General features: G+C 40.1%; 1 protein-coding gene across 2 annotated transcripts in view; it reads left to right on the plus strand.

Annotated features, from left to right (window-relative positions):
* LOC136884449 (carboxyl-terminal PDZ ligand of neuronal nitric oxide synthase protein) overlaps positions 1-22,435 on the plus strand; it is a 627,954-nt gene that overhangs the window by 586,320 nt on the left and 19,199 nt on the right. For both annotated transcript variants that reach the window (XM_067156624.2, XM_067156625.2), the window contains 3 exons: positions 1,281-1,462; positions 5,440-5,658; positions 9,720-9,884. In XM_067156624.2, coding sequence (XP_067012725.2) covers positions 1,281-1,462; positions 5,440-5,658; positions 9,720-9,884 — 566 coding nt within the window. The remainder of the gene's footprint in view (positions 1-1,280; positions 1,463-5,439; positions 5,659-9,719; positions 9,885-22,435) is intronic.

The following is a 22,435-nucleotide window of genomic DNA, read 5'->3' on the forward strand; positions in this document are numbered from 1 at the left end:
GTGTATTGTTACTCCTGAATGTATTAAAATTATTTATCCAATTTTGAGATATAAAACTAAAGTCGAAAATTGTATTTAAGTCGAAAGTGAAAGAGTTGTAAAAAATGTTCTGTCTACTTTTAACCTCTCAGTTCATTTCGACATACATTCTTCCTTTGCGTGGTGTTTAGGCTTAGTTTTATCTTCGCTCTCCTAATTTGACGCTAGTGTTGCACTGTGTTTCTTTGTGGGCATTGCCTGTTGGGATCTATTGAGCGTCAAACCTCGCAATAGATCGGTTATATTATTTGAATCTTCCGAGGATATAACTTACCGCTCCCACCTTCATTTGGCTAACTTCCTCTCTGTAGAAACCATTGTTAAAAGAACCGACTTGATCTTCCTTCGAAAATCCCTCGCCGGCTCCATTAACCTTGACCCTTTTCTCCACCTTTCTCTATCCTTTCGCTGTGTCCTCAGAGGCGTTAATCTTGTCCCTCCGTTTGCCCGTACCACCTCCCAACAATCGGGTTACTACGGCCGCTCCGCATGACTCTGGAATGAACTACCATCTAAAATAAAAGCCTTTCATCTAACGCAGTTTATAAACCATGTAAATAAGATGTGAATCTCTGTGTGTGCATGAACGGGAATGAAAGGTATTGAAAGTGTTGTCGAGTGAATGAATTACTGTGTGACTGTAATTATGTGAATAATGTAATTATTGTGAATATTAGCTTAGTGGGTCTGTAGCTAATGTACGTGAGGCTTACCCCTTTTCACTAGACCAATCATAAAATCCGTATGTTATGTGGTAAATAATAATAATAATAATAATAATAATAATAATAATAATAATAATACCGGGCGAGTTGGCCGTGCGCGTAGAGGCGCGCGGCTGTGAGCTTGCATCCGGGAGATAGTAGGTTCGAATCCCACTATCGGCAGCCCTGAAAATGGTTTTCCGTGGTTTCCCATTTTCACACCAGGCAAATGCTGGGGCTGTACCTTAATTAAGGCCACGGCCGCTTCCTTCCAACTCCTAGGTCTTTCCTATCCCATCGTCGCCATAAGACCTATCTGTGTCGGTGCGACGTAAAGCCGCTAGCAAAAATAATAATAATAATAATAATAATAATAATAATAATATGGAGAAATATCACTACACTATAGTATGTTGATTGTAGCATGATGATGATTATTATTAGTTCCAGATATAACTGCCATTCGTGGTCTAAAAGTTATGGGAATCAACTCGACAACTCAAATTTTAAAATACCTGCTTCTCTTCTGATTTTCAGATACGATTTCGGATCCGATCAGCTGTGACACTTTGGCTGTGGATGACACCAGCTCACTTCAGGACACTCCAACGGAAACCCAGCAGCAAATGTCTACTGCTCAACCAACCAATCAGCGCCCCCTGAGGCTCGATATCCTGCCGCCACCGCCAGCCTCTAATTCCAGCCGTCGGTCGCCTCTAGTAAGTTGTTTATAATATTATTATTACGAACTGTTCTTACTCTATACATCATAGTTGCGCCCATGGCGCCTGTTAAGACCAGCACAGTGAAGTCGGACTGGCTTCAGTAGTAATCAGATACTGGATAAGTTAAACCTTCGCCCGTTATCTAGTCGCAGGAAAGTAGCCGACCTTAGATTCCTATATGACGCTGCTAACAGTTTATTTCGTTCTCCTGAATTTGCATCCTTCTTTTCCTTATATGTTCCAACTCTCAAAATCAGGATTAATCCGCCCCTTTATATTCCGTATTCCCGCGCCTCTCTCTCGTTCAAAGAAGTTTATTTATCCGCATACCAACCCTCGTTAACTCTTTATCTTCTGACAGGAACTTGGCAGTTTTTTCTCCGTAAGCCTCCTTTAATCGATTCTTCCTTAACTTAACCTAGTTCATTTTCTTCATATTCCTTTTTTCTCTTCTCATTGCTGTCCACTCTTTTGTACATAATGTAATGTCAAACACAGCGGTTTGAACGAACGAACAAGTGATACGGAAGCGAAGGGAAGGAGAAAGGAATGTGGCAAACCGTGCAATGTTTCTCCCTCCAGCACTATCTGTCAAACCACTTTTTTTCTATTGGCTTTACGTCGTTCCGACATAGATAGGTTTTATGGCGACGATGGGAAAGGAAAGGCCTAGGAGTTGGAAGGAAGCGGCCGTGGCCTTAATTAAGGTACAGCCCCAGCATTTGCCTGGTGTGAAAATGGGAAACCACGGAAAACCATCTTTACGGCTGCCGACACTGGGGCTCGAACCCACTATCTCCCGAATACCGGATACTGGCCGCACTTATAAGCGACTGCAGCTATCGAGCTCGGCTTTAAGTAAATTATTGTTATTTTTTTTTCATGTGTAGATACAAGTCAGGGATGGTTAATGAAGAAAGGGCATAGCCCCACATACACGAAGGTGCCTCCATCCCCACGTAATTTTTTTTTGCTAGGGGCTTTACGTCGCACCGACACAGATAGGTCTTATGGCGACGATGAGATAGGAAAGGCCTAGGAGTTGGAAGGAAGCGGCCGTGGCCTTAATTAAGGTACAGCCCCAGCATTTGCCTGGTGTGAAAATGGGAAACCACGGAAAACCATCTTCAGGGCTGCCGATAGTGGGGTTCGAACCTACTATCTCCCGGATGCAAGCTCACAGCCGCGCGCCTCTACGCGCACGGCCAACTCGCCCGGTCCACTTAAAATTACAATATGAAATGATTACAAGTGTAGGCTACATAAAGTTCTTATATACATTTACCAATAGTTATATATATATTATATATATATATATATACGTATTATTTACAAGCCAGCCCCGTGATGTAGGGGTAGCGTGCCTGCTTCTCACCCGGAGGCCCCGGGTTCGATTCCCGGCCAGGTCAGGGCTTTTTACCTGGACTTAAGGGCTGGTTCGAGGTCCACTCAGCCTACCTGATTAGAATTGAGGAGCTATCTGACGGTGAGATAGCGGCCCCAAGAATAACGGCCGAGAGGATTCGCCGTGCTGACCACACGACACCTCGTAATCTGCAGTCCTTTGGGCTGAGGAGCGATCGCTTGGTAGGCCAAGGCCCTTCAAGGGCTGTAGTGCCATGGGGTTTGGTTTTTTGTATTATTTACATAATATTTACAGGACCTATTCAACATTCAAGTAATTCTACTTACACGCACGCTAATCCACACATATACTCCTGCTAGGCCAGCTCGTTTATACCCACATTCAGCCTCACATACTTGGGATCACAAAATATTTCATCTGTCCTCTCACGCATACCGAACATTCACACAAGTACAAAATGACGTTACATACAGAAGCTTTCATTAAAAATACATTCTTTTTACCTCTTTACAAACGTTTTCGGTAGGAACTTCTTTTTTCTGTCCGACTCGTTGGCTGAACGGTCAGCGTATTGGCCTTCGGTTCAGAGGATCCCGGGTTCGATTCCCGGCCGGGTCGGGGATTTTAACCTTAATTGGTTAATTCCAATGGCACGGGGGCTGGGTGTATGTGTTGTCTTCATCATCATTTCATCCTCATCACGACGCTCAGGTCGCCTACGGGAGTCAAATAGAAAGACCTGCACTTGGCGAGCCGAACCCGTCCTGGGATATCCCGGCACTAAAAGCCATACGCCATTTCATTTTTTTTTCTGTGGTGAGAGAACAAATAAAGAACTCACTTTGATGATAATTATGTAAAGCAACTCAAAGAACAAACATCATGCGAGTAGAGTTGCCACGTCCACTGTTCTGATTGAAGCATACAACTCTTCAGTAAAATACGAATTCCATAATATTATGTAAAATGAACTACTGGGAAGTTTAGCAGAAAAATTAGTACAGAGACGAAAGACGTGATCTATTCGATCATAAATAGCAAACAATGTTTTTTTTTCAGTGTATAAATTCCTTTAAACCCTTATGTTTATTTAAGATTTAAAGACTATGTTCCAAAAAATACGAATAATGCTTTTAAAATGTTAGGCTTCATTATACGGAATTCATTATCATTTCGTCTAAAGACACTCTTATCCTTGTTTAACTCATTTGTTAGGTCCAGACTTGAGTATGGCTCAATTATTTGGAACCCAGGGATCACAAGGAATATCAATCTTATCGAGAGTACTGAAAACAAGTTTTTAAAATTCATGACTTATAAAATCACAGGAAATTACCCAACCTTCATAAATTATTTAGGTATACTGAAGGAACATTGTGTGAATAGCTTGCGCCATGGACGAAGTTGCAAAGATTTGACTTTCCTATGTATGTATGTATGTATGTATGTATGTATGTATGTATGTATGTATGTATGTATGTATGTATGTATGTATGTATGTTTAGTCATCAGCCTTAAGGCTGGTTGGATCCTTAACAGTTCCACCATGAGCTGTCATAGATGGCCTAGGCATCACTGAAAAGGCGTACTAGGGGAACGAGGAGTGAGGTAGTTTCCCGTTGCTCTCCTCACCAAGCCAGAATTTGCTATTGCATATCAGTCTGCCAAGCCCACTGAAATGCAAGTACCAACTGACCCTATGAGCAACAGTTTCACACCATTCATAGCAGGGACTGGCTGCATAAGGAATGGTATTACTAGCATCGCTCATACCTCAGTCACTTTCATATTGTCAAGGCCAAGGATAAGACAGAGTCAGATCAATGAAAGTAACAAAATTGCTTTAGCCCATACCAGAAGACTTAGTGCACTGTAAACTCTAGGTCCCGCCAGCAAAGGCATTTGACTTTCCTAAATAAAATAATTAATTTTGTAGTTGATGACTCAAATATATTGAAGTCAATAACATTCTATGTGCCACATAAAGTAAGTCGTCCTAGAAATATAGTCTTTCTATCAAAGGCTAAGACTGAAATCCATAAGAACACTCGAATTAACAGAGCAACGAGACTCTACAATAATATTCGTCCCTATGTTGATATTTTTAGTATGACTTCGACATGTAACACTGTACTTCTGAATATAATTTGATAGATTATGAAGACATTAAAAAAATAAAACTAGTATAAATGCTGTAATCCATCTTATTAAATCCTGTTAAAATAATTGTTTTAAATATTACACTAATTTTAATAAGAATTAGTACTGTAATATAATGTTATATTATCCTTAATGGTTTTTTTTAGTAATGTGACTTGTGTGTTACTCGAATTAATCTTTAAGATTATTCTAGCTATATATTGTTTTTGTTTTTATTTTGTATTTTTTAACGTCTACGTAACAATTGTCGTGAACATTGTAATTGGGACTCATGGCCTGTTATGTTCACAGTAAAGTCAATAAATAAATTAGTGAACTGTTTCGTAGTCCTATGATGGAGTAGAGTTACGTATATCTGTAATGGTGGATGGCCTTTAAGTCCCTTGTTACGTGCTCGTCTCTGTGTGTGTAATGTTTGTAATGCGATTTCTTGTGTGTATTTCAGAGTGGAGGCGAGACATACACGTCGCCCCTAAGTGAACCACTTCGCCCCAGTGGAGACGGCCTGCCCAGCGCGGGGACTCCCCTTAGTGCACACCACGAGCTTCAGCTGCTCCGGGAACAGCTAGAGCAGCAGGCACAGCAGACCCAGGCCGCCGTGGCGCAAGTTCACCTGCTCCGGGACCAGCTCGCTGCGGAGACTGCCGCCCGCCTGGAGGCACAGGTGAGTAACCATAGTTACTAGAGTTGGGTCGTTCATGAACTAACTAGTTCATTTGAACGACTCTTTTATTTGAACTGGTACGAGATCGTTCAAATATTTTGAACGGGTCGTTCACGCGAGCATACAGCATGTGAGAGAACGAAGACCTAAGCAGCACCATCTGTTGTAAAATGTACGCACTACCTCGCGCTTCGTTCATTTGAATGACTTCGTTCATTGAACGAAGTGCCGCGAGAATTGTTTACATGTTGACAGCACAAATGAACTACCTCGTTCATTTGAACGACAATAATAAGCTTGCACACGAATGGTCAATGGCGTGCCGTGTTAGTGATCACGTGACAGCACATCTCGCACATTTCTCAACTGGGGGAGAAGGAGTTATACAAAATTAGAAAGTTTATCTGTCTCTCCGTCTCTCGTAGATACCATTTCTTCACTTAGGCAGACTGGCGGTGGCATTGTATAGTTTTTTCTGTTCGTTCTCATAATAAACTGACCCGTTTGTTTGAACGAAGTGCCGCGAGGGCTGATTCTATGACATCGCCTCATGATCTACCTCGTTCATTTGAACTAGTTCACTTGAACGACTCAAGGCTATGAACGGTATCTAATGAACTAGTTCAAGCAAATGAACTAACTGGACCCATCCCTAATAGTTACTGTCTATAACAGGGCCTCTCAAACGCCCAAAATCTCACGCGTGCAAACCGAAGCGCAGAGGCTCCATGCCTCCGCTTGACTCGGATGGTGTAGTGCGCTGAGGGCGACGAAGCGTTCGGTGATAGACGGTTTGTTTATCAGTGAAGTAGATAAGCGCAAGACAACAACAAAGTAATGGAGCAACCTGTTTCGAACAAAGCAAAGACTTCCGAAAGTCCATTTCAATCGAAGTGCGAACTTTCGATTTTTTGGCAGCCGTGACGAGAAAGCCAAATGCTTAATCTGTGGGATAATGATTATGCGATCATCAAAAAGGTCTGTTTTCATTACAAAGACTTTGCTTGAATTCAACCAGAATTTGTCGAAGGAAGATTTTCCTAAGTTGCATCGAGAAGCAGCTAAGATTATTTTTATGTTTGGTTCCAGATTCATATGCGAAAACATTTTTTTCTGTTTTGACTTCTACGAAAACTAGATTGCCTGCGAGTATTTCTTATCGTAATTTAAAGAACGCTCTTAGAATTGCTCTCAGCCGATTACTGGTATAATTGCAAAGAAAAAAGGAAAAGAAGAGCTAGAGAAGATAAATTGTCTGCTCAAACCAAATTGAAGGAAGAGATTTTTAACACCGGTAACGTTGTCCCATACAACTGAGTGTCTCCGCTCACCGCACATGAACATTTCGCAGTGAGGGGAGAAACAGCGGGGAAGGTGAGTAAGGCGGAGACGGACCGAACGGGTGAGATGGATGTAGGGAAAGAGCGGCGGGGATTTGCACTGTGGTCGATTTAGTGAAGTCTCGTATTGCACCTTGCGCCGTGCAGTGCACCGGCGCATAGACCGTGAGAGGCCCTGGTCTGTAATATGGAGGTGTACTTCTCTAGAACCAGCTCCTCATAGCATAGCCTATGCTAGTAACATATTTCATTTCACACTACTACGTAATTACCTTCTTTCCGTACTCAAAAGAGTGCGGAAAATGATACTTTACAGTTTCACTCTGGTTTATTAGAAATCTCTCCTATTTGCCCGCTGTAGCGATGATAGCAGCTACCACTACACAGCGAGGGGCCTTCAAATAAGGCCAGTTGCCCCATGGTATTTAGCGGAAATTCTTAGAACTACTTGAAGAAAATAAGAACATAATAGGCAATATATTTAAGAATCCACAGTTCTAGCCCTTCAGACAAACAACTCAATGTTAAAAACATCCTCGAGATATGAGCTATATATTTTAGGTAAATAAAATATAATAAAGTACTAGAGGAACCGCGCTACTCCACAGCATTCGTTATAAATAGGCCAGATAACTCGTCTTGATATGCTCGTCGTAGTCATATTATTTTTCCTGCCCTGTTCAATAGTTTAATGAACATTTAATAAGAAGCGCGTTGTGGTATGCTGTAGTTCATCATACCGTCTGTTTGGTAAAATTCTATTCATATATTCGCATGTTTATCCTGCAGTTCTTGATGTAAAGCTTGGTATTGTATCGTAGAATGCAATGGTATTTTTAATCGCAGTTTTTCTATACAGAACGATTGTCTTGTGAGTTCATAGGTTAGTCTCGAAGAGCGTTTTTGGCCTGGCAGAGAACTGTTTTAAATTATGGAGTCTGTTTGTACGTAGACCTTTTTCTCTTAGCTTCATGGAAGTTACTAGGCACGCTCTGCCATCTGTTCAATACATTTGGAAGCTGGGAAAGGTTAGAGAATCAAAGAGTATCTAGCAGAGAATAGTATTCTTCCGTGATCAGAGGAAGTATACACTCGATGGCTTGACAGGTAGTAATCAAACATGGCAGCATGCAATGACATCACTAAGGATGACAATCACATATAACAGAATATTAACGAAAGTGTTAATCGCTTAGCAACATAATGTATTGCGGGTTAGAATAATCCTTCGCCTGCAATTATTGGAGTGATCATTTATGCCTGGTTTCCGGAATGGGGAGATATCTGTCCGATAGCTATTGATCTGTTACAACTGCCGACTCGACAAATCTACGCTGCATTGCACACCGGAATAGCAACTAACTTATCGAACTGCTAACTATTAGCTCGTTGATCAGGTTTCGGAAATACGCACTAGATGCCACCCATCGCACTGCTTTGCTTTTGTGCTTTACTTGTGTTCCCTAGACTGTGAGGCGCATGCGCATAAGTAATGCATCACATTTGAGCTTTCCGTGCAGATTCTGTTTTCTCCTCTTTGCCATGCAGCGAGAAATTGGTATTCGACTAGTTCTTGCAGACGTGGGTATCAGTTTCGCACTGTGTAAGGACAGTCAAAAGAATTTGACATTGAAGATTTATAATGAAATATGCACACTAGCAGCACATTTCACGCGGATTTAGTTTCCACTGAGCCTTATGAATATATAGTATCTATTCCCTGTTATTCCAAAATATGAACATTGTTTGACCACAGTGCAACGATTATTATTATTATTTCGTATGGCATGAGGATACATTGTTACAATTTGGTTATTAACTATATTTATACATTTGAGCTCATCAATATCTGCATTGCTGCTAAAGCTGAATGTCCAGTTTTGTTAGCCAACTCACAGCTTCATCACTGGCCTCGTGGATATCCTTTATTGTCCCACTGAATCTTCGGAGTGGGCACTCTGTGACGATATGTTGTACGGTCTGAGGCATATCAGAGCAGTCGCAATAAGGATCGCTGGTAATCTTCCACTTGTGTTTCCAACGATAAATATCGGGTAATTAACATAATTATATAACCTGTTAGTTCCTTAAGAACAGTCCCACGACAAAAGTGTGTGCTCACTGCCAATGAAAGTAAACCTGCAGTAGACCTACTACGATAAATGTGTAACTATCTGCTATACTCATTTACTGGTACCAGTGCTTCTATTGACACGAATGCAGTCACAGATACAAATATGATAAGACTCGGTGGTATTGAGAGTCAGCTAGTAGGCAAAGGGCAGTGCGTAGCGGCGCTTCTGACGGGACAGCGAGTCACTGTCTCGGTATCGCTTGGGAATGTTTCGAAACAACTGACACTCGGTGTTCCGGAACAAGGGAACCTAACTGCGCACCGGCACAGTGTGCCGAAACAAGGACATAATGCCCAACCCTAGATGAAAGTCATCAGAAACATCTTTCTAATTCCCTTACCATTGTTCGAAGGGAACAAATTTCTTTTCTTAAGAAAGACCTTCCTTGCTTGTGATAGTCTGCACTTTATGTCCTCCTTTCGTTAGTTATTTTTCCACCCAAGTAACAATATTCACCCTCTCCATTTGAGTGTTTATAAAGAATGCATGACTGCATTTATATATTCGTATTTTGTTTTTCTGTCCAAAAGGAATTACCCTGTATCATACCCTTGTCCTCTCATGGTATTTGTGTTTTTTTTCTCAGGCTCGTACCCACCAGCTGTTGGTCCACAACAAGGAGCTGCTGGATCACATCTCTGCTCTTGTGGCGCATTTACAAGAGCAGGAGAGGCAGCAACAGCAACAACGACATCACCAGCCGCCTGTCTCCAACACCCAGCCTCAACAGCACGTCACGGTCGTTCCTCAGGTAAGACCATCCTCTATGCTTCTCTTGGGCATGCCTTCTAACATGTAGAATATATGTGGAGGAAGCAGTCCCTTCTATAGTCTCAGCTGTCCCATTGGTTAACGATCTAACAGAGGTGTAGAACAGTGATGCACAAAATGTGACTCTGGAGACAAGAGCGCTTGTGTTGATTCTCAGAGAGACATCGTATTTTATAACTAGGTACTCCACCCCAAAAGGGAAGTAAAAAATAATTAACGGTTATATCATGTATCAGATTCCTCACGCAATTACATTTTCTGTTGTGTCTTTTGTCTGGGTTTCTTCTCTTGAAAAAGAGGACAAGTCTGATCGCATAGGCAGCCTAGAGGTGTCACATGCAAATGCAGAGGCCATACATTCTTCTTCTTCTTCTTCTTCTTCTTGCGTTAGGGCCTACTAGGGACCACGTTCCAATTTCAATTCTTCATCCTTTGTTGTTGTTCCTTTCTTTTCTTTCAATATTCCTTCGTTATTTCACTATATTTTTTTCTCTTTCTTCAGACCACTTTGTGCCAGTTTTCTTTGCCTCCCTCCTTTGGAATCCTTCCATCTTTAAAACTTTCTTCCTGAAAATTTATCTTTCCATTACTTCTTCTTCTCTGATGTTGTTTCTTTCCAAGTCTTTTTTTGATCTCTTGAATCCAGATGGTTGTTGACTTTTTCTTCCAAAGATACGTGAAGATCTTTTTGGTTAGTCTATTGTCGTCCATTTTGTAAATATGTCCAAAAAATAGCAGTCTCCTCTTCAGTACTGTTATAGATATGTTTTCTATGTTCTAATAAATTTCGTTATTACTTAATTTCCAAACTTCTGTAGTTTTTATAGGGCCTAATATTTTTCTTATAATTCTTCTTTCTAGTACTTCCAATCTTTCAAGCTTATAATTGAGTACTAAGCATTCTGGTTTCACAACTTCATTTTAAAATGTTTAGATAAACATTTTTTGTTATACCATCTGCTCTTTTCATTTTTTGTACCCTTGCCTCTATAGCAGATTTTTCCAAACCATTTTCTTGGATTGTTTCCCCCCAAAATTTGAATTGCTTTATCCTTTTGATTCAACCAACAACTGTTCCTAGCAATTTTGGAGCATTTTTTTATATTCGTCATGAATTTTGTTTTCTCTGCCGAAATTCCTAAGCCTGCCATGTTGGCTGTCTCTTCCAGAAGATTTACTAGTATTACTGTTATTGCAGCTTGATGCAACGACTTAAGGATTCCACTACTTACGAATTGTAAAATCTATATTTTTTGACTCATTGTACAAAAATCTTGACGTTACCTCCCCTGTGAATAATGATATTCCAGTAAAATTATTTGTTTGTTTATTTATTTTTGTGGAGAAAGTCTGCCTCGGGCCTGTCTGCATTGCAGGTCTTGATGTTATGCCACTGTTCTCCAAGTTCTTACAAATGTTCTACCTTCTGCACGCTGCCTTCTCTTGGTTTCCAATCCCCAGTGGTGTTTATAGAGTCTTTATCCGTGATCCGTAGCCCACATTTCTGGATTTCTTGGTCGTGTTGCCGAGTTGCAAGAACGAAAAATATAGAGATTCGCAGTTACCCAAATACACAGTAGGTAGGGAAGTATCAAGTTGCTTTACGTCGCACCAAGACAGATGAGTTTTAAGGCGACGATGGTACAGGAAAGGGCTAAGAATGGGAAGGAAGCGGCCGTGGCCTTAATTAAGGTACAGCCCCAGCATTTGTCTAGTGTGAAAATGGGAAACCACGGAAAACAATCTTCAGGGCTGCCGACAGTGTGGTTTGAACCCACTATCTCCCGAATACTGTGGATACTGGCTAAGCGACTGCAGCTATCGAGCTCGGTGGGGGGAGTATCGACGGGCCTCAAGTGTGAAAACCACATGTTGAATGTGAAGCAGTCATGTTAGCAAGTTGGTTGGTTCTTCCCCTCATTCCCCTCTGTAGCCCATCTTCAGGATTGAGCCAGGGGGCGTGCGGACTGGTGGGGAAGCAAGTACCTTCCCCTCTGCACGTGTTTGGTTCGTGCTAGATCTTCCATCCTGTACAACACTCCCTTCTCTTATACCGTCCTTTCAAAATAAGATTGCTCCCTGTGGGTGGGGGATGCAGACGAAGAATACACCCACAGTATCCCCTGCCTGTCTTAAGAGGCAACTTAAAGGGGCGACCAAGGGATGATTGTATTAGAACCATAACACTACTTGTGATTAGAACCATCACGCGGGGAACATAATGGGTGGCGTTTACTTGCGAGTAGTGCCATTATGTTAGGTACACAACAGGTTTGTGATTAGTAGCAGCAGAGAGTGGTTCACTGTGTGTTTCCTGTACCCGTGATTGGTACCATTGTGAGAAACACCACGAGTCTGGGCGTTGCCTGTGATTATTACCACTATATTTTTTAGATTTATTATTTTTCTTTAGATCTACAGTAATAATACCCATTTGATCCGTTATAAAGAAAAATAACAATGTCCAGCCTAAGCCAAATTTCATACAACTAACTTGGTGGACCCCCACACAGGCGGAATACCAGACAACCATGCAAGGTTCCACCCCTAGCTAAATCTGTTAAGCTGCCTCTAACATGGACGGATGACCAGCTCACATGCTAGGGCACCCCCTACATCTAAATTAAGCCTATAACTAATTACTTACAACATTAAATCTATACTAATTCTAACCTAGTACCTCTTATCATTAACTAATAAATCACTCACTAATACTATCTCAATACACATAAATACACCTTCACTAGAATAAATACCCATTAAACTTCGCTTTCTTATCATCTCCTGCTGAGTATACACACAAACCTTTGCACATTCCATTCCTCCTACATTTCCTCTACTTGACTCTCTCAGGGTTGCTGATTCCATGCTTCAGCGGTATTATGAATGTCACAGACCTCATACACGCTAACCTTAGCACATTCCATTCCTACTACATTTCCTCTACTTGACTCCCTCGTGGTTGCTGATTCCATACTTACGTTGCACTCACATTCTGCTAATACGTATTCTACTCATGTTGCAACTTTATCACTGCACTACCTGTCTGTTCCTGCTCATCTTATTCAACCATGCTTAATCTAATTAAATAATCATCTAAAACCAACTTTGCTTGCCGATTTACCATTAACTAATAAATCACTTACCAATACCATTTAAACTTCGCTACCTCTCTTATCATTCATCCATCATCATCTTTCATACTTAACACTTCAATTCCAGTCCTCATTTACTTTATAATTATAATACACATTAAGACATCTTTACTTGAATAAATACCATCTAGACTTCGCTACCCCTCTTCTCATCCATCCTTCGAATTCAACAATCCATCCATCTTATATCTCAAGACATCATTACTTGAATAAGTACCATACAATTACAGTACACTTAAAAACACCTTATCACCCCGCTATCTCTCTTATCATTCATCCATCATACAATACACATGCAGACACCATCACTTCTTTACTTTAACCATTACAATGCCTTTCGAACTCAACAATCCATCCATCTTATATCTCAAGACACCATTATATGAATAAGTGCCATACAATTACAGTACACTTAAAAACACCTTATCACCTCGCTACCTCTCTTATCATTCATCCATCATACAATATACATGCAGACACCATCACTTCTTTACTTTAACCATTACAATTATAGACACCATCACTTCTTTAACCATTACAGTGCACATACAGACCCCATCACTTGAATAGATACCATCTAAACTTCGCTACCTCTCTTATCATATATCTATCTTCATCACCTTTCATACTTAACACTTCAATTCCAGCAGATACCATCCAACCTCCTTTATATCTCCAAACTCGTAACAATTACACTACACATATAGACATCATTACTTGAGTAAGTACCATCTAAACTTCGCTGCCTCTCTTATCATCCATCCATCTAAACTCTGATCCAACTTCTAAACATCAATACATATCTACCACTTATCATTCTTCACTTGAATAAATACCCTCTAAGCTTCACTACCTCTCTTATCATCCATCCATTGCACTCCACAATCATTCTCTTCAATTCCATACCACATATCCTTACATATATACCTCTTATCATTAACTAATAAATCACTCACCAATACGATCTCAGTATACATAAAGACACCTTCACTTGAATGAATACCCTCTAAACCTCGCTACCTCTCTTATCATCCATCCATTGAACTCCACCATCATTCACTTCAACTTTGACACAACAATCACTTATACTTAACACCGCCCCTTACAGATATCTATTTCATAACACAGGCAAACCATGTTACTTACTACTGTTACTTGTCTTTTTACTTCTCGTAATTACTCCTTCTTCCAGTTTTCCCTTTTTACCCCATAGCTCCTTCAAACTCAAGCTTCTCCCTTTAACCACGGCACTTCTTACTTCTGCTTCCTCCCTCAAACCATTATTCTCTCTCCGATTCTGTCCACTTGTCTTTCCCTGTGATTCTTCTTCCATCCTCTCTTCCTGCATCCTGCTTTCTTCACTCTCGCTGACCTCCGACACTAGTTCGTTCATTAATTTCCTGACTACTTCCATCCTCCTTGCATTTCCTTTTTCTTCAGCTCTTTTTACGATCGCTTCCCAGGAACCCCATCTACTCAGTGTTCCTCCCTTTACAGTATGTACATCAGCCCTGGTAGTTTCTTCTTGCCTCGAACTCTCAGCCCTGCTTTTTCCTTCCTGCCTCACATCAGCCCTGGTAGTTTCTTCTTGCCTCGAACTCTCAGCCCTGCTTTTTTCTTCTTGCCTCAAACTCTCATCCATTGATTTCAGTTTCGACACTGTCCACTTCCGGGTCCAATTCCTGTCGCTTACCACAAGTATCTGACCACTAATCCAGCCCCTGGATTTCCGCTTTCACTAAGTGTTTCTTTAGAATTTTGAAATTCCTACTCTCTTCTCTTCCGAAATCCCTCTTAACTCCAATTTTCTCACTCTGCAGATTACCAGCGTTCCTTATCACTATATCTGCCATCAATGAAGATAGCAGCGACACTTTTATGGGCCTGTACCCTCCCAACTTGCCAACTCTCTCCACATTGTCTATATCGACCTCACTGAAATTAATTTTCATTTTATTTTGTATGAGATCTACCACTTTGTAAATAATGTCCACTTTAGATTCTGACTTTTCTTCCTCCACCCCCTAAATAAATATGGATTTCTTCTTACGCTCCTGTCTGCAAACTGCTATTTCTTTCTTCAGGTTTACCACCTCCTCTTCCATATTTTTTATTTTCTCCCTTAGTGACACCAGATCTTTCTCGCTGTCTTTCATTATTGCCTTCGTATTTTTCATGTAATCCTGGATCCACTGTCTCGTCTTTTCGTACTCCTGGACTTGCTCCTGAAGCATCTTTTTTAATTGCTCGAACGGGCATAACTCCTGTACTACCTCTTTTACCACTTTTCTCATCCTATCCATCTCTTTGCCGTCCACTTGGCCCGACCGCTTCCCCACTCCTACTCCACTCCACTCCACAGGCGCACGTCACACGACACGTCTGTTCTCCTTACTGGCTTCCGCTAGACTGATTACCACTATATGAGGAACACCACGGGAATACCGGCGACCGTGATTATAGTACACCTAGGTGAAGAACACCATGGGTTTGTGTTGCCTATGAGTGGCGCCATTATGTGGGAAACACCATAGGTCTACGCTACTTTTGATTAGTACCGCAACATGACAAATACAGTGATTCTACTTTACTAGTGATAAGTACCATTATGAGGGGCCATTGACCTTGATTTCGGGTCCCTTTAAGCAATAAGCATCCTCGATTCAGGATCGTGCTTTAGACGCTGTCCCTTGGTCAGTAATACTATTATTTATGATGGTTTCTGGATCGGTTCCACTGATTGTTTTAAATTCAAATCCCTCCATTCATTCTTCATCACATTTTTTTAAAAATTCTGGTCAGTCGATGATTTTGAACTTTTAAATTGTAGTTACATTTCGTACCATTAGGGCCGATGACCTAGATGTTAGGCCCCTTTAAACAACAAGCGTCATCATCATCATCATCATCATCATCATCATCATCAAAATAAGATTCGAACTTAGGCGAAGCAGAACGACCCCAAATATTCCTACCTGTTGTTTGCAAAATTGCATTGCCTTATTTTCCCCATTTGACTCTAGGTGAAAATTACAAGTTAGTGTTTTGTTCCCATCCTCATTTCCCCTTCAGCACCACTAGTGAATACTGAACGGCATTTCCCCTGCTCACTACATATTACACCATAAGACAAGAAATATTACCACTGTTTGATAACATCTAGCAAAGAAGGAACTGTTATCTTCAACATATGCAGCACACACGCAGATTTCATCTTCATTTGTTCTGTACTACTGTGAGGTTTGCATGTTGTTTCCTCCGCATGTAAGGTTTTCAATGTTCGCCTAATGGTGCCTTGCTTATGCTTTTCATCTACCACTGTTTCTTACTATGGATTAATATTTATAAGGCATGCTTTATTTTCTCTTTATTATTTGACGGTAGACACTGACTTTTTGTTCAGTTTATTATTTATAATACCGCCATGTTTTTGTTGGAATGGTATTGTATTTTTAGTTTATTTTCAAGATATTGTTGTTTTCTTTTGTTCGAGTTTTTGAATCTAATAGTAGAATAGCGCTGATATTCGATGGATTTAACTGCTTCAAGCTGTTATGCATTTTTATTGCCTCTCAACCAGAATAATTAAGGGAAGAAATTACTCACGTTTTGCATTTTTTGTAGTTAATTCTCAAAAAACCTCACTTGTTTTTCACGAAATTTGGCGCACTTATAACAAAGCCTGGGCAAAAGTTCAGCCTATTTCCGCGCAGACATCAGGCGCGGTTTCACTGTTAATTGTTTCTTTCTCGCGGACTTCTCGCACAAGGCTGCCAGCTTTTGAACTTACGAGCTAGTGGTACATTGTTAGGTGAAAGCATGCCGGCTAGTGACAAAGCCATTGGACTGTGATGTAGTAGCGGGAGTCTGGGGGGGGGGGGGGCGTAAGACCCTATGTTAGGACAGCCAAGTGGATTTAGGCCTCTAGCATTTCATAGGGCCATTACAGGTTGCATTTAATTGTGTTTTGTTGTGTGCGGATTGGTAACGGAACATATTTGTCTTGAATGCTGGGATGACGTCGTATCCAATTACAGTACCGGTCAAACGTTTAGGACCACATAAAAAATTCATGAAATGTAATCTAACGACCTAAAATTGTGGTACTAGACCTCTGCATTCTTTTTTCCTGAACTCTCTCATCTAGTATGATATACGTCACCTGATTTCATTGAGTTACGCCAAGTATTCTAGAAGTTATAAATTTTTAACTGTTGGAAGGTCACATGAGAAAGTCAATCTTTTTGAAAATATTATGAACTATATACTCTAATTGTTTGCAAGTATCACCACCAGGATTCTTTTGTACACTTAGCGATAGGTGGGGGTCGTTTAAGTACAAACATAACAATTCGGGAAAATGCGGCACCGATTTTTTGTGCCCTTATTATTATTATTTTTTGATGGTAAATTTTTACTTGTTCTTGTCATAGGTCTCAGTGTGAGCTATTGGCATCAGAAATATGTTCTTGAATCATATCAGCAGAGTGCAAATGGAACCATCAGGGCAGATAAGTCTGACGCCGATAGCTCGTACTGAGACCCTGGGCTATACATGACAAAGAAAGAAAAATTAACAATTTTGGCACTGCTTTGAGCAAAATAAAACACGCAAAAAATGGTTCCTCGTATATTTGGAATTTTTATATGCATACTAAATTGCCCCCCCCCCCTATCGCTAAGTCTACAAAACAATCTTGGTGGTAATATTTCCAACCAATTACAGTCACATCATATAAGCAAAATTTTTGATTTTTTGGGGTGACCTCCCAAAAATCAAAAATTCATAATTTCTACAGTACGCGGACTAATTTAATGAAACCAGGTGACATATATCCGATTATATGTGAGAGCTCAGACAGAAAATTACAGATGTCTAGTAGCACAATTTTAGGTTATACATGACATTTCGTGATTTCTTAAAGTGGTCCTAAACTTTTGCCCGGTACTGTATGTCACAGCCAGTGGAAATGCCAGTGCGAGCTTCAGCAATGGAGAATGGCGCATATTAAAGTACATTCGGTTATAAAAATAAATGCACGTTGGGGGCTGGTGGTAGGTCCCTGGCTGTAGTTCTGAACACATCTCCCATCTACAAGCTATTCCACATAACATTCGTTCTCATTCAAATCCATTATAACGCCGTAAAATTTAGGGTGCTTAACTAACTTGCATCTACAGTGAATAGTACATTTTTAGGTCAAGAAATGTTGAGTTACTTAAATTACAAATTACTGAGGTAGTTAGGTACATTCTGCATAGGGTCCAGTATATGTTGGCTTACTCCTGTTATTTTCATGATCCATTATTGACGGTATCACATCTCGCATTCTTACTGTGACCCGGGGATTGTTGACTTCCTGAAGCAACTTTCATTTGCAGCAAAGACATCTCCTTACAATGTTTTATTCACGTATCATTACTAATCAATTATGAAACAGAAGAAAACTGATAACTGAACAGGGTGTGTTCCTGTTGCAAATGTGATGGTAGCATGACGCGATTTCCTATCTGTGAAATTCAAACTTGCCGAGTAAGTTATGAGCTTAATAAAAAGTTTGAGGTGTTAGGGGTGGTGGTCTATACCGCAGAAAATATGGAACATCTATCTGAAATGTTTGGTAATTTGACAAGGCATCGAGAGAGAAGCATGTCAGATAGAAGTGTAAGAAGAATGTTTCAATAATAATGGTATTGTTTTCACGTCTCACTAATTACTATTACGGTTTACGGAGGAAGAATATTTTGAGATAATCCATTGACCTATGCTTACCACAAGATCTACATGAAGACGATCCCGACAAGCGCCTTCATTTCTGTAGGTAAGGGTTGTTCTGCCCGAAGGCACGTCCGAACCTCTGTAGAGGTGTTCCTGAGCCGGAGTTTACGTGCGGTAGGGTGGCCAGTTCCTTTCCTCCATTCCCTTACCCCCCACCAACAGCGCGTGGCAACCCATCCAACTTCTGACCACGCCCAATGTTGCTTAATTTCGGAGCTCTCACGGGATCCGGTGTTTCAACACGGCTACGGCCGTTGGCTTCAGTTCTGTGAAGGGTACACAATTCAAAATGAGTTTGATCCTACATTCTACAAACGGATCTTGTGGTGCGACGAAGCTACATTGAAACTGAATTGACGGTATTAATAGGAATAATTCATAATTATGTTCAGTGGCCCAATGCAAATCCAAATCCAGGCGCTGAAAGACAAGGTTTTCTTTGCATAATTTTCCGAAACAGCCCAAGACTCGGAACTATTTAAAGAAGTTATTGATTGTAAATTTCTCCTGAACGTATTTCATGTTCTTTCAAACAATTTGAACCATTTAGAATTGCCTATAAAATTGTTTTAATGTCAGAGATGAAAATTTTAAATTTTAATTCATAAAATATTATAAATTAAAACTTAAGATAATGAGTAATTGATTCCGATAGTTAAAGCAACTTACAAGAGAATAAATACAGAGGCTTAGGACACTGGGTTTGTTAGTTGGCATGAAGAGGTGCATTGTTTTAAGTAAAGTGATAAAATATTTATAACATATTATTGACAGTTATTAGCAGCATGTGGCATAAAACACACTATTTATGCACACCATTTGAAAGGCAATTGATTGCTTAGATTGACCGATAACTTAATTTGTTACGATTTTTAGTAAAAATTAGTACATTTTATTGATATCTGGTTAAGGCCCCCTAAAATTAATTAATTAATTAATTAATTAAATAGAAGTAACAGACATGATAGTAGCAAGAATGATTGCTGTTATAAACAGGTGGGAACAATGGCAGGAGAGTACTCGAAAGGCTAAATTATGAATAAACTAGATGGGTATAAGTACCGGTTCTTTAGTGGGGGTATATGAGACGAATAGAGAAGACTGGGTTATCTGGGAGAGAAGTAATCACCCATTGAGGTAATAGAAGTAAAGAAGTAAAGTAGAGGGAAATCTAGACGAGATGCTTACACTCAGTTTTCATTGAAGTTAAGATTAGAGGTGACAAACTAAATGAGGCCACAGTCCTAGTTACAAATAGAGGCGTTCAGAGGCTTGCAGACTGAACCTTAAAGACATAACAGTCTGTAATGAAGATATGTGTGTAATTTTTGTGTCAAATAATGGAGAAACTTCCTCAATATATATTTAACCAGCACAACTGCAGAGAGGTACTTTATTTTTTGTATCTTTTTCAGACCTTTTAGTCACCCCAAAATTTATTTTTAAAGAAAATATTCGACAAAAAAATGTTCAGGTTGGAAAGCGTTTTATGGGTTGTTCAATACTGAAAGTCGTATTGTAAGAACAACGAACTTATGAGTTTGTTATTTAAATTACACAGTGAATCATTGACCAAACCATCGTTATTTTCATTATCTCGTTTGTGTATTGCTTTACGGATAGAGTCATCAGCCGCCCGCATATAAACACATAGCCACTCGCAGCTACCTCTTCGTTCTCGAAAAAAGACTCTGTACCATCCCATTCAGTATTCAACCTAAAATAAGAAAGAAATGCGTCCGTATCACCTAGCTGATCGTAAACCTGGAAAAGAATACTGTCCCGCATTGCAAATGTGATTATAGACCTGAATTTTATGCTCGGCCGCAACACATGTGAAATACTGCACCGCAATACACAGGTGATAACTTACCTTAGATGCTGACCCGCAAAGTAGGATTGACGTGAAATCGACAAGAAATATTCGTCCGTATGTGATAAACACACAGAAAGGATGCGTCCATTCGTGGCACATAATTCCATTTGTTTGTACGCTGTATTGGCAAGGGTAAAATTCCAAGGCAACTTACCCGCCACTCGTTATGCCAGGGTTGGATTACCACTCACTACATGCTAACCTGCAGTGATTAGTGCTAAAAACAAAGCAATGAATGAATGAATGAATGAATGAATGAATCAATCAATCAATCAATCAATCAGTCAGTCAGCCAATCAGTGAATCAATCTTTCACCACGGATCTGCATTTTGGTCTGTCGCCCAGGTGGCAGATTCCCTATCGGTTGTTTACGTAGTATTTTCTTAAATGATTTCAAAGAAGTTTGAAATTTATCAATCTTGGTAAATTTGCTAATCCTAAACTCCTCTTCCGATGAACGAGTATTTGGCCCGATTTGTACTCGTGAATTCCAACTTGAGCCTCATATTACGCTTCTTCCTACTTTCAAGAGCTCCACTCGAATCTGTAATTTACTAATTGTCATTCCAGCCCAATTTTCCACTGACAGCACAGTCGAGCTGTTCGTCTCCTTACTTCCATGTCTTCCCAGCCCAAGGTTCTCAACATCATCGCACTGTCAAGTGCTTTCAGCGTTAGTGCAACAATCTGTTCCTCGCACGCGTATTACAGGGCAATTTCCTTGCACAGTGAGGTATTGTCAACAAGAGATTACAAGTACAGTGTTTTCCTGAAGAAGCCTTGTATTATTTTTGGAAATTAGTTATATTTCCCAAATAGTTCGGGTGTCTTCTTCGACTTTTCCACAAATAATTGACAACCTATTTCTTGAACGTTGACACACGATTCTCTTTCTTTGCCAAAAAACTTGTGAAAAAACCTACTATCCTTTTAGGATACTCATCCTAAATACTTGAAATTATATGTTGCTTGTATTCCCAACCTGACATTAAGTTCTCTTAGGTTCCTTACCTACTGACATCACTGTAGTCTTGGAAACGCTAATTTTCTTATAATATTCATTGCACCTATTTTCAAGTTCCAAGTTATTAGATTGCAGATTTTCAGCACAATCTGCCATTAAGACCGTATCGTCAGCATAGGACAAACTGTTTACTACATTTTCACCTAAGCGAATCCCTCCCTGCCACTTAATAGCTTTCAGTAAATGATACATGTAAACTATGAACAACAAAGGTGAAAGGTTACAGCCTTGTCCAACCCCTGTAAGTACCTTGAAAAAATAAATAATTCTACCATCAATTCTCACTGCAGCACAGTTGCCAACATAAATGCCTTTGATTGGTTTTAATCACTTACCCTTAATCCCGTTATCCCTCAGTATGCCTAACATCTTTTACCTCGGCATTCTGTCATATGCACAAAAAGAAATAAAAATGTATTTTCTGGTGAACATAATGTTTTAAAAATGTGACTCAGTTCTCCACGCTGATACTGCGTTTCCTAATTCCTGTATTTGGAGTCAAAAAGGGAAACACGCCTGCTGATGGAATTGTCCCTTATCTTTGGTTTGCTGGATATTTTTGCAGTTCAATGAAAGTTACCTTCAATTACATTGCTACGCAGTTCAAAATCAGGACATAACATAACGTAGCACTTGTTGTTACATAATTCAGTTGTATTAGGCTGCATTGAAAATTAATAATTTGTGATGTTTTAT

The sequence above is a fragment of the Anabrus simplex genome, chromosome 12 (genome assembly GCF_040414725.1).
Source record: "Anabrus simplex isolate iqAnaSimp1 chromosome 12, ASM4041472v1, whole genome shotgun sequence".
Taxonomy (NCBI): Eukaryota; Metazoa; Arthropoda; class Insecta; order Orthoptera; family Tettigoniidae; genus Anabrus; species Anabrus simplex.